The sequence below is a fragment of the Scyliorhinus canicula genome, chromosome 3 (genome assembly GCF_902713615.1).
Source record: "Scyliorhinus canicula chromosome 3, sScyCan1.1, whole genome shotgun sequence".
NCBI lineage: Eukaryota > Metazoa > Chordata > Chondrichthyes > Carcharhiniformes > Scyliorhinidae > Scyliorhinus > Scyliorhinus canicula.
In genome coordinates this window covers 226,071,885-226,085,680 of record NC_052148.1, presented here as the reverse complement: position 1 = coordinate 226,085,680, position 13,796 = coordinate 226,071,885, and the positions used below count along the sequence as shown (strand labels likewise).

At 43.2% G+C, this 13,796-nt stretch overlaps 1 protein-coding gene across 4 annotated transcripts in view; it reads right to left on the bottom strand.

Moving 5' to 3' along the window:
* LOC119963329 (folliculin-interacting protein 2-like) overlaps nucleotides 1-13,796 on the bottom strand; it is a 120,867-nt gene that overhangs the window by 48,913 nt on the left and 58,158 nt on the right. For 3 of the 4 annotated variants that reach the window (XM_038792308.1, XM_038792309.1, XM_038792311.1), the window contains 4 exons: nucleotides 13,596-13,696; nucleotides 13,143-13,214; nucleotides 1,386-1,486; nucleotides 1,197-1,286 (listed from right to left, as the gene is read on the bottom strand). In XM_038792308.1, the coding sequence (XP_038648236.1) occupies nucleotides 1,197-1,286; nucleotides 1,386-1,486; nucleotides 13,143-13,214; nucleotides 13,596-13,696 (364 nt within the window). The remainder of the gene's footprint in view (nucleotides 1-1,196; nucleotides 1,287-1,385; nucleotides 1,487-13,142; nucleotides 13,215-13,595; nucleotides 13,697-13,796) is intronic. The other variant, XM_038792310.1, reaches the window with a different exon arrangement.

Sequence of the window (13,796 nt, the reverse complement as noted above, 5' to 3'; positions counted from 1 at the left end):
CATGTACACAACATGGAACTCTTTTTTTTTTTCTCCATGCGACTTCTAATTTTATCCTGAAGAATTGTTTCTAGAAGCTTGTCAAACAGTGTGTTAAACTGACTGGTCTGCAATTGCTGGGGTTATCCTTACAACCTTTTTTTGAACAAGGGCATAAGATTTGCCATTCTCCAGTCCTCTGGCACCTACCCACAGTCTAGAGAAGACTGGAAGGTTATGGACAACACTCCGACAATTTCCATTCTCACTTCCTTCAATATCCTTGGATGGATCTCAATTGGCCCTGGTGCCTTTTCAACTTTTAAGTAGCAACAGTCTATTCAACACTTCCTCCTCATCATTTTTGAACCCTTCCAGGGACAGTTTCCATGTCTGGCTCCATGGCTTTGGTAGCATCTACCAGTTACTAGAATATGAAGCACACAACACTGATAGCCATTGAAACAAGCAGAACGAGACGGAATCTGATAAATAATTGGAGGGAATATGTAAAAGATACAAGGAAAATGGGATTATAGATTGCTCCAAATAGTGCTTGCTCTAGCATAAACATGATATACCAAATGGCCTTCTTCTATGGAGAAGTTTGTATTAGTCAACAATTCACTAAACAAATTGATTAATTTAACCAGCAACAGAAAATGCAATCAACATGCAGGGTTTATGAAGTTTTCAAAACGGTGTCAAGTCTTTTACAAATTAAGTGCATTAAGTGAAGCTCCCCAAATGTAAGCAGTGCAATTGATGAATACAAATTTGTTCCCTCCCCTATCCTAAAGATGCAGAATATACAACTTGTTGAATTGGTTAGTCACACAGCAATTATTGCAAATTTAAATGTTATGCACAGCGAAGCAGAGCACTGTTATTTAAAAGCAAAATCTGAAAATTAATATTAATCAATCCACCAGCTTAAACTACTGTGTATGCATAGCTGATAAATACATAGGCAGAATTAATTAAAAAATGAAAAAGGATGATGTTTTGCCAATCATTTAGAACAGGCTCACAGATGCATGTCATTCTTGGCAATATCTTCTGTGCATGAAAAACAATCACCACATTAGGAACAAAATTTATAAACTGAAGCAACAATTTGAAAACCTTCTGCCTTTGTATTCTGCTTTACATCACAACAAAACGGACAACAAAGTGCTTTTGTGTGGTCCACACTGTGCTCAGCATTCCACACAAACCTGCAAAGAAAGAAGCACTCCGGATGAGTTGGAGTGGGCCTGGGTCAGTGGGACACAGTAGCAGTTTGCTACCACAAACCAGCAAACGACCTAATATTAATAGTGGGGGTAAAAAAAAAAGTGACTACAATAATAACTACACACAAAAATTTCAATAGTAGCAATTAAAATGCTTGTATCCACCCTTACCCAGGTTACAGCCAGCACGAGAGTTGTTGTTACCATTCTGACCAGGGCAGGGTTTTCCAGTAATGTTTTCTTGGTTGATGTATTCAAGACTATCTTGCAGCCTGCAAAACATTGATCCATATCAGGATTATGTAGAAAAGCAGATAAAAGCATATTTCAAAACTTGTTTAGCTATTCATCAAAAAGATTCGCCGAATGATACTTGTATGTGCAACTGATCTACATAGGTCAGAAAGATTGAATCACAATTTATACCGAATTAGAATTGCTTTTTTACAAAATTAAAATGTGGAATTATCTTGGAGATGGATAGAATCTATTATTAGTGGCTGATGCATTTAAGATCACCAAGACAACTTTTAAGAAAAATAAAGTATTCTAAATTTGAGGCATCAATGGAGAATGACAGGTGAGTTTCGTACACACTTAGATTATAAGAAAGGGAGTTTTAAAAAATTTGTAAACTTTATAAAAACTCAAAGAGATTTATTAGGAATAACAATTTAATTTAGTCACAAAAATATTCAAAACATAAGAATCACAATAACAGTTACAAAGGAATAGAAAAGTCTACAAATTGGGGACAACTGTGAAGGATTCATAGAAAATACAACCACAATACCATAATCAGCACAGAGATGTAACTAAAACAGTGGCAAGATGGAAACATTTTGTTGAAGAGCAGGATTCATCTTTGACCATTTGTGAGATTTTGAATATGATTAGAAGCTTCTCTACCGACAGAATAGGCTTAGAAATATTAATAGTATTGCATTGTTGCCAAACTTAAGACTATCCATTGCATAGTTCAACATTAATGTTTTGAACTGAGTGTTATGCTAATTGATTCAGCAAAGGCTAAAATGTTGTTGTGCTGAAATCGTCAGCCATATTTGCTTTATAGCAAACTGTAACAACAATTCCCAGTGAAGCAATCGGACCACAAATTTTAAGTAACTGAAATGAAAAATGTATGGTGCAATCAGGGAATTTTAATGTTCTAGGTATTCAATTATCCTATGGTGATCCATCTAGCATGGAGGGCAGCTCGGTACCACAGTTGCTTCACAGCTCCAGGGTCCCAGGTTCGATTCCCGACTTGGGTCACTGTCTATGCGGAGTCTGCACGTTCTCCCTGTGTCTGCATGGGTTTCCTCCGGGTGCTCCGGTTTCCTCTCTCAGTCCAAAGATGTGCAGATTAAGTGAACTGGTCATGTTAAATTGCCCTTAGTGTCCAAAAAGGTTAGGTGGGGTCGCTGGGTTATGGGGATGGGTTGGAGGTGTGGGCTTAAGTGGGGGGCTCTTTCCAAGGGCCAGTGCAGACTAGATGGGCCGAATGGCCTTCGTCTGCACTGTAAATTCTATGATTCTATGAGGATAAGTGAAGGATCTGTAAATACTATGCACAATTGTTTCCTTGCATGCAAGCAAGGAAATAAGTCAGAATTGAATATTGCACCTAATTTTGATCCGTTATCAGATCTCTGGGTTGGCAATAGTGACCACATTGTAATATTTAAACTTGGTCAGACAAATCAAAGTTACTGAAAATTTACTGCAGATCTACCCAGATGGCCGGTGATTTAAAGATGACTGATGTTATACAGGTGTTATTCCTGCTCAGTAAAACTGTCAATGTTGAAATTATACAGAAAGTTTTTAAAGTTACCAGAAGATGTAGGCCATCAGGCCCAGAGTCTGCTCCTCCAATCTATTAGACAGTGGCTAATTGGATATGATGATCCTCAACTCCAGAATGGTCAGTGCTGTGATGGGCAGATTTTTAAATCATAAAATCCCTACAGCGCAGGAGGCCATTGAGCCAATTGAGTCTGCACCAAGGTTATGGTGAACTTTACAAGACACATACTCAATGACCCAGCCTTAATAGCCCATTGCAGAATTCCACAGATTTACTACCCTCTTGAGAAGAAATTTCTCCTGATTTCAGTCTTATATGGGTCATCCCTTACTCTTGATTATGCCCTCTCAGCAAGCCCCGAGAACCCTATATTTCTCAATAAGGTTGCCTCTCTTTCTTCTAAACCCCAATGAGCACACAGGTCCAACCTACTCAACCTGTCCCACATAAGAAAATCTCTCCATACCCGGGATCAATCTAGTGAACCTTCCCTGGACTGCCTCCAATGCCAATACATCTTTCCTCAGATAAGGAGATCAAACCAGTTAAGAAAGGCACAGTCCCAAGTGCATGGTCAGCAAGTGGGCACTCAAGCACTGGGAGTGTCATCACTTGAGTGAAACACAATCCGTTTAAGTATATTTGGGAATTTGGAGCAAAGTGGAAATTCAGTGCAGAGGGGAAGAGGTGCTCCTTTGCTTTCTAACTTTTTCATCTTCAGAAAGTGGTCTTGCCCTGCTACAGGTGGTAAATAACCTGCTTGGTTATTTGTCGAGTATTTCAGCTGTTGTGAGGAAGCCGCGGATAAGAAAAATACAACCGTGACATCGCAGGACACCAGTAAGTGGGTTGGCCAGTAAGTACTCTGTGTGAGGGGAAGTGTGTGGAAAAACTAGCGTCTGAAATAAGGGAAAGTTAGACCCTACACGGTAAGGTTATACAAATAATCGAAAAGAGAGTTAACGCAAGAGAAGTCAAGACATGGCAAGCAGCCATGGAGTGCACGTCCTGAGATATGTACAAAGTCATGGATACTACCAGTGTCCTGGACAATCACATGTGCAGGAAGTATTGCCAGCTGCAGAAACTGGAACGCCGGGTTTCAGACTCGAGCAATAGCTGCAGGCACTGTGGCGCAGTGAGGCCGAGAGCTACATGGGCAGCTTGTTCAGAGAGGTGGTCACGCAGCAACTTAAAGACCTGGAGGCAGAGAGGGGATGGGCGACCACCAGGCAGTCCAAGGGAACTAGACAGTTGATGCAGAAGGTTCGTGGGGGGCCTGCTCAGAAATCGATTTTCTGTTTTGGAAGCTGGCAAGTGTGCTGGTTCCTCAGGAGAAATTCAATCAGCCAGGTTCGTGCTAAGAGTGGCTCGGCTGTACAGGAGTGAAGGAAGGAGGGGGGAAGAGCAACAGTAATAGGGGATTCATTAGAGAGGGGAACAGATAGGCACTTCTGTGACCATAGATATAACTCCAGGATGGTATGTTGCCTCCCTGGTGCCAGAGGTCATGGTCCACGTTGGTATCAATGACTCGAGCAGGAAGGGGGAGGGAGGGGATGGGATCCTGGAATCAGAATTTAGGGAGCTAGGCAGAAGATTAGCAAGCAGGATTTCAAAGCACCACATGAAAGTGAGTACAGAAAAAGAAAAGGGTAAAGCAGGTAAATTAGTGGCTGGAAATAAAGTTCAGGAGGGAGGAATTTAGATTCCTGGGACATGCTCTGGGGCAGATGGCACTAGTACAAGCTGGACAGGTTGCATCTGAACAGAGCTGGGATTGAGTTCCTTGCAGGGTGACTCGGCAGGGGTGTGGGAACCAGAGGAAATAATAGAGGAATACCAGGATGCACAAAATACCGGGTAGGACAGAAAGCGCTAGTATACAGTCAGTTAATAAGTGAAGTTGGAGTAAGGGAAAAAGTAATGTTGTTGAGATCAGGGTTATTGTGCACGTATATGAATGGACGAAATATGGCAAATATGATTGGTGAGTTACAGGTGCAGATTGCATGTGGCAATATGATGTTGTGGCGATAACAGAGATGTGGCTCAGGAAATGAAGGGAAAGGGGGAGGGGAGGCAGTATTGGTTAAGCAGAGCATTACAGTGCTGAAGAAAGATATCCCAGAGGATTCAAGGACAGAATTAATTTGGCTGGAGCCAAGAAATAAAAAGGGTGCAATTATATTGCTCAGTGTATTCTATAGATTAAAAGTGGTGAAAAAGATGAGAGATGCAAACATTATAGAAGAGTTCCAATGGTGGACTTCAATTGCCTGAATGTAGACTGAGACGGTGGTAGTGTAAAGGTCAAAGAGGGGCAAAAATTCTACAGCATGTGTCCAGTCCACTAAGAAAGGATTCACTGTTGGATCTGGTTCTTGGAAACGAGGTGAGCCAGGTAGATCAAGTGCCAGTCAGGGGACATTTAAGTCACAGTGATCATTGTATTGTAAGGTTTAGGATGATGATAGAAATGGAAAATAGGCAACCCAAAATCAAAATAATTAACTTAGGGAGAGCCGACTTCAATGGGGCAAGAACGGAGCTGGGCTGGTTAGACTGAGACGAGAGGGCTTACCTTCGAAACAGAAATGGGTCAGACGCAGTCAAGGTATATTCCTTTAAAAGGGAGAGGTAGGGTAAACAAATCCAGAGCACCCTGGATGAAAAAGGAGGGGGAAATTAAAATAAAGGAAAGGTGTGCTTATGGCAGATGTGAGAAACAAGAGGAATATAGGTTCAGAGAGGTGAAAAAGCACATGAGAGAAGCAACAGGGATTATGAAAATAGACTGACAGTCAACATAAAAGGGAATCCCAAAGCCTGCTATAGGCATACAAGTAGTAAAAAGGTGGTAAAAAAGATGTAGGGTTGATGAGTTCTAAAAGAAGATTCACACATGGGAGGCAGGGGGCGTGGTTGATGTATTAAATGAATACTTTGCCTCAGTCTTTCCAAGGAGGTAGATGCTACTCAGGCCATAGTGACAGTCAAGGAAATTCTTTCTCAGAAGGGTTCAAAATTGATAAGGAGCAAGCGTTGAATAGATTGACTGAAAGGTATTGAAAGTTGACAAGGAACCTGGAGTGGATGAGGTGCATCCAAGGATATTGAAGGAAGTGAGAAAGGAAATTGCAGCGGGCGCTGGGCATAATCCTCCAGTCTTTAGACTCGGGGGAGATGCCATAGGACTGGAGAATTGCAAATGTTACACCGGAATTTTAAAAAGGTTGTTAGATAACCCCAGCAATTACAGGCCAGTCAGTTAAACATCAGTAGTGTGCAAGTTTCTAGAAACAATCAATCACTTGGGACAAAATTAGCAGTCATATGGAAAAATGTGGGTTGCTAACGAAGTAACAAAATGGATTTCTAAAGAGGAAATCGTGCTCAACTAACTGATGTTTTTTTTTAAGGTAACAGAAAGGGTCCATGAGGGTAATGCTGTTGATGTGGTCCTCGTGGACTTTCAGAAGGCATGCGACACAGTGCCACATCAGACTTGAGAACATTTATAGCTCATGGAATAAAAGGGACAGTAGCAACATGGATATGAAATTGGCTGAATAATAGGAAACAGAGTAATGGTCAATTAATATTTTTCAGATTGGGGGAAGGTTTGTAGTGGTGTTCCCCAGGAGTTGGTATTAGGACTCTTGCTTTTGCTGCTATATATTCATATCTAGATCTTGGTGTCCTGGGAACAGTTTCAAAGTTTGCAGATGATTTAAAAAACTTGGAAGTATGGTAAACTGAAGAGGAAAGTATACAAGTTCAAAAGGACAGAGACATATTTGTGGAGTGGGAAGATAGGTGGCAGATAAAGTTCAATGCAGAGCAGTGTGATGCATTTTGGCAGGAAGAACATGGAGAGACAATATTAAAAAAAAGGGGAAAATTCTTAATGGGGTGGAGGAGCAGAGGGACCAAAGTATAAATGCGCAAATGTCATTAAAGGTAGCAGGACATGTGGCGAGAGTAGTTAATAAAGCATATAGTATCCTGGGCTTTATTAGGAGGGCATAGAGTACAAGAGCAAGGAGGTTATGGTTAGCTCATACAAGACACTAGTTAGACCTCAGCTGGAATATTGTGTACAGTTCTAGGTGCCACACTATAAGGATGTGAATACATTGGAGACAGTGCAGAAGAGGTTTATAAGAATGGTTCCAGGGATGAGAAACGTCAGTTATGAGGATAGATTGGAGATGTTGAGACTTTTCTCCTTGGAGAGATGACAAAGGAGATTTGATCGAGATGTTCAAAATCATGAGGGGACTGGACAGAGTAGATAAGGAGAAACTGTTCCCCTTCAAATAAGGATCAATGACAAAAAAGAGCACAGATTTACGGTGATTTGCAAAAGAAGCACTGTGATGTGAGAAAAACTTTACAAACGAGTGGTGTGGGTCTGCGATGCACTGTCTGGAAGTGTGGTGGAGGCAGGTTCGATTGAGACAGTCAAGGGGGCATTAAGTAATTATTTGAATACAGTAGTCCCCCGTTATACCGCGCTCCGCACTACCGCGGTTCGCGATATACCGCGGGGGGGGCTTATGGACCCCAACTGTCAGTTGTGTCAATGTCAGCGGCCGGCTGATTATTTCAGTGAGAGCAGCTTCCCTCTCTGGATCAAAGTGAGCCGGCCGCTGAAATTGACACTGCCGGCTGCTCTCTCCCTCCAATCAGAAACATTAAAACTTAAAAGTTGGATTGGAGGGAGAGAGCAGCCGGCAGTGTCAATTTCAGCGGCTGGCTCACTTTGATCCGGAGAGGGAAGCTGCTCCCTCACTGAAACAATCAGCCGGCCGCTGAAATTGACACTGCCGAGGGGGGGCGGGTGTTGGGGGGGGGAGAAGAGGGGGTGGGGGGCGGGTGTTGGGGGGGGGGCGGGTTGTAGAGGGGGGGCGGGTTGTAGAGGGGGGGGGGGTTGTAGAGGGGGGGGGCGGGTTTGTAGAGGGGGGGGGCGGGTGTTAGAGGTGGGGGGGCGGGTGTAGAGGGGGGGGCGGGTGTAGAGGGGGGGGCGGGTGTAAGGGGGGGGCGGGTGTTGAGGGGGGTGCGGGTGTGGGGGGGCGGGTGTTGGGGGGGAGAGGAGGGGGCGGGTGTGGGGGAGACCCCCCTGGGGGGTGTGGGGGAGAGAGGGTGGTCCTGCGGGTGTTGGGGGAGAGAGGAGGGCCCTGCGGGTGTTGGGGGGGGGGGGGGGTGTTGGGGGGGGAGCGGGGTGTGGGCGGGGTGTGGGGGAGACCCCCCTGTGGGTGTGGGTGAGACCCCCCTGTGGGTGTGGGGGAGAGAGGGTGGACCTGCGGGTGTTGGAGGAGAGAGGAGGGCCCTGCGGGTGTTGGGGGAGAGAGGGGGGCCCTGCGGGTGTTGGGGGACGGGGGAGGAGAGGGGGGGAGGGGGCGAGCCGGAGGGTGTGGGGGACAGGGGGCGAGCTGGACGCTGTGGGGGAGAGGGGGTGTGGGGGAGAGGGAGCGAGCCGGAAGGTGTGGGGGGAGAGGGGGCGAGCTGGACGCTGTGGGGGAGAGCAGGAGGGTGTGGGGGAGAGGGAGCGAGCCGGAGGGTGTGGGGGGAGAGGGGGCGAACCGGAGGGTGTGGGGGGAGAGGGGGCGAGCCGGAGGGTGTTGGGGGGGAGGGGGCGAGCCGGAGGGTGTGGGGGGGAGAGGGGTCTAGTTGGAGGATGTGGGGGGAGAGGGGGCGGACCGGAGGGTGTGGGGGGAGAGGGGGCAAGCCGGAGGAAAAAAAAAGAAATTGACACTGCCGGCTGCTCTCTCCCTCCAATCAGAAACATTAAAACTTAAAAGTTGGGTTGGAGGGAGAGAGCAGCGGGCAGTGTCAATTTCAGCGGCCGGCTGATTTCAGTGAGTGAGCAGCTTCCTTCTCCGGATCAAAGTGAGCCGGCCGCTGAAATTTTAATTGGATCCACGATGGGGGTTTTAAATTTATTTAAAAATCTATGCTAGAGCTTCCCATTGTGAGTCTACGGGGGTCTGACCTCTCCCCCCGCCCCCCGTAGACTCACAATGGGAAGCGCTAGCATAGATTTTTAAATAAATTTAAAACCCCCATCATGGATATCCGCGGCTCGGATACAACGTGGGTGGCTGTCTTGGACCCCAACACCCGCGTTATAAAGGGGGACTACTGTAGAAACAATGTTCAGAGGTACAGGAAAAAGGCAGGGAATGGCAGTAAGCCATAATGCTCATGTAGAGAGCTGGTGCAGACATGATGGCCTTCTTCTGTGCCGTAACAATTCTGTAATTCTGTGAACTGTTCACAATATTCCAGGTGTAGTCTAACTAGTCCCTTGTCTAGTTTTAACAAGATTTGCTTATTTTTATACTCCATTCCCTTTGAAATAAAGACCAACATTCTATTTGCCTACCCTATTACCTGAACTTGCAGGACTAGCTTTTTATAATTTATGCAAGAGGACCCAAATCCCTCTGTGCTGCAGCTCTCTGCAGTCCTCCTCTATTTAAATAATATTCAACTCCTTTATTCTTCCTACCAAACCTGCATAATTTCACATTTTCATCAATTATATTCCAACTGCCAAGTTTATGCCCACTCACTTAACATGTCTGCTTCTATCTGTAGATTCTGTGTCATCTTCACTACTTGCCTTCTCAACTCATCTGCAAACTTGGCAATCATACATGCATTTTTTGTTCAAGTCATTAACATATATTGTAAATAATTGTGGCCCCAGCATTGATCCCTGTGGCACTCTACTAGTGCTATCCCCAAAATGAATGAAATGAAAATTGCTTATTGTCACAAGTAGGCTTCAAATGAAGTTACTGTGAAAAGCCCTCTCTTATCCCAAATTGGTCTTCTATTAGTTACAGTAAGAAGTCTTACAATACCAGGTTAAAGTCCAACATGTTTGTTTCAAACACTAGCTTCCGGAGCACTGCTCCTTCCTCAGGTGAATGAAGAGGTATTAGTTAGGTAATCCTCTATCCATGCTAACATACTACATCCAACACCATGGGCTCTTATCTTATTAAGTAGCCTTTTGTGTGGTACTTTATCGACCGCCTTTTGAAAAACCAATTACATCTCATCTACTGGTTCACCATATCTATCCTGCTCGTTACCACCTCAAAAGAATTTAATAAATTTATCAGGCACGATTTTCCGTTCATGAAGCAATGCTGAATCTGCTTGATTATATTATGTTTTCCTGCTATTACATCCTGGATAATGGACCCCAACGTTTTCCCCAATATCAAATGTTCAGTTAACTGGCCTATAATTAGCTGTTTTTTGTCTTGTCCCCTTTTTGAATAAATGTGTGTTAGATTGGCAGTTTTCCAATCTTCTGAGACCTTCCAGAATTTATGGATGACTGCTACCAATGCATCCACTATCACTGCTAGCTACTTCTTCAAGTACCCTAGGATGCAACCTATCAGGGACAGGAGACTATCAGACTTTAGCCCCATTAGTTTCCCCTTGTACTTTTTTTCTGATTATAGTTATTGTATTTTTATTTGTCCATGACATCTTAGTCAATCTCCACCTATCGCTGGCCCTCTATCCAGCCCACTGCTCAACACATTCACTAGCCCCCCCCACCCAATAGTATAAATCTCACCCTTTTTCCAGCTTCGACAAAGAGTTAACCAGACTCTGAACTCCCTTCTCGCTCCACAGATGCTGTCAGAACTGCTGAGATTGTCCAGTATTTTCTGTTTTTGTTTTGGATTCCAGCATCCACAGCAATTCATTTTTATCTTATGCTTAGGACATAAGTTTCTCACTCTCAAACTGAATGCTAAGTTCTACCATGTTATGGTCACTGTTTCCTTGGGATCTTTTACTTTGAGATTGTTTATTAAATCTGCTTCATTATACATTACCAGATCTATAACGGCCTGATCTGTGTTTGGATCTACAAATACACTAGGAATTCTTCCTCATGGCTACCTCTTCCAATTTGATTTTCCCAATCCACATGAAAATTAAAGTCACCCATGATTAACGTACTGATTAAAAAAAAAAACATGCTCTCATTATCTCCTGAATTATTCTCCTACCGTATGGCTATTAGGGGACCTATTGACTACTCCCACAAGTGTCTTCATCCCCTTGTAATTTCTTATTTCCCCCATATGGAATCTACGCCTTCCGATCCAAGATAGTTTCTTGTTATTGTACCAAAGCTACCCCCCCCCCCCCCCGCCCCCCCCATCCTTTCCTTCCTGCCTTTTCTTATGGAAAGTCACATACGCCTGAACATTTAGTTTCCTGCTTTTATCTCCTTGTAACCAAGTCTCTGTAGTGACCAGTTATACCAATTAACCTCAATTTGTGCCATTAATTTATTTATTCTGTACCAAATACAGTGTGAATTTAAGTAAAGAGCCATTAATTTTGTGATACAATTTTTTCTCCCTTTGACTGTACTTGCTTTTAAAAAAAAAGTTACGAGTACCCAATTATAAATTTTTTCCAATTAAGGGGCAATTTCCACCTACCCTGCACATCTTTGGGTTGTGGGGGTAAAACCCACGCAGACACGGGGAGAATGTGCAAACTCCACACGGACAGTGACCCAGGGCCAGGATTCGAACCAGTGTCCTCAGTGCCATAGTCACAGTGCTAACCACTGCGCCACCATGCTGCCCTACTTGCTTTTAAAAAAAATGTTTGTGTACACGATCCCTTCCTGTCGCACTGGCCATCTTTACTTAAAAAGCTGCCTTCTAATGCTGCCATATCCTTTTGCTTGCTAAGGCTATGTATTCCCTCTCCAGAACCATCCCCCTGCTATTTCTGTGCAAAGGGAAGCCATGTATGGCTCAAGTTGCAAGAGTAGGTGATAAAACAAATTTTATCAAAAAGACAAACTAGACTTGAGCAAAAATACTTACAGGCCTAAGGAAAATACTCAGGAGAACAAAGTTAATCTCAAAATCACCTGAAGGCAATGCACGTGGCTATCTTAGCAACAAGTAAGGGCACTGAAAAATTCAGGGGTTAGATGTGATAACGAGAGCAAGATCTTCTTTATGTTAGAAGTAAGAGTGCTATCATGGACTATTTCAAGGTTATTGGGGGATTTTTCCAGGTACATTCAAGTGTACTACCATGATGCAGCAGACTTTTAAATGGCAACACTGCATCAGCTGTTGCTACCAAAGATAGGACTGGACCAATAAATCATAGGATTGATACTATAATTGAAAGGTCAAAATTAGATGCAGATGTTCTTCTGGATACAATTACTGATCTCAGAATGAATCAGGTAGCTGATCTGAGCACCAGTCACCAGATGTTGCCGTGCTCAGCGAGTCAGTTTCCCATACTTTCAATAACACACTGAGGTATATAATTGTCCACATAGATTGGACAGAGGCCTAAAAAGTACCCATATTTTAAAATGGGCAGTAAGTCAATAGTAGGAAATTACAAGTCCATTGATTTTGCATTAGTTATAGAAATCAGCCGAGGATGATGGAATCATTGTAGAGACTCTGAATAAGAAAATCTGGACGGGAGATAAGTATAACATGTAAACATGGCTTTTGGAAAGAAGATTCTGTCTTACTCAACCATTAAATCTTTTGCTGAAGTTATAAGCTGGTAGGTAGAAGCCAAGCTGATACTGTGTATCTTGGTTTTCAAAACTCATTTGACAAGGTGGTTCAAAGAGACGACTAGATAAGGTGGCGACCCGAGGAATGAGTGCAGATATTAGATTGGAAAAGGAATTATTGCATTTCCATAGAAGGTAATGAATTGTAGGGGAGTCCTCAGGAATTGGAGTTAGGTTTGCAGTTCTTAATTTTTATCAATGATAGATGAAGACATCAATGTAGTAGTTTGCGCATTTGTGGATGACACAAAGATGTCTGTGGGTGTAAGGGCCTAAGGTGAGAAAAAGAAATTCCGAGCACATGCATACCATGCTAAATTTTTATTCTTAAAATTACAAAGTGATTCACAAAGCTTCGATGTTTGAACATATACGCGTTGTGCTAATATACGAGAAAGAAAGTTTGCAATCAACCATATATTCAGGAAAACTATGTTTTTTTTAAAAAGAAAAAAACCCTTGTACTTTATTTAAAGTAGAGTCACAAGTAGTAGAACCTTACATATTTGAACTTCCGCCAGTACTGCCCATTCTGGCAGAGAAAACCTTAGTGATCATCAGCTGAGGGGGCGAGCTGAAAAGGGAGAAAAAAAACACATTTCCGTCACTGAAATGTCATCGATAATACGGTCTGCCAGAAATTAACAGCATTAAAAACAAATCACTTTTCAGCTATAATGTTCACCACTCCACAATTTGTAGTTTACTGAAGAATCTTCAACAATCAATATATTAAATCAAATTATCAGAAACACTCACACTGATGTGACCAAGGAATCGACCACCTTTATTAATTTGCAGCATGCTACCAAAATATAGTGCACCATTTCCAGCGAACAGTTTTGTAACCATCTTAATATCTCAAAAATAATTAAATCAATTTAATTTGACTGAATGCAGTGCTCCATTATTGTAAATGCAGCATATCAGAATGCCTTTCAAGTATGTTTCTTACCGGATATGATGTATTTTCAATGTAGATCCCTTGTAACTCATTGCAACAGAGCCGAACATCATTTCCCCAAGCATGTTGACATCAGAAGCAGGACGAGAATACTGAAAACAAAAGCCCCCACCGTGAACATTACTGTACATCACTCATGTGGGTTAGAAAATGCAGCAGAAATAAGTTTTCTGTAATATTGCTTTCGGCTCA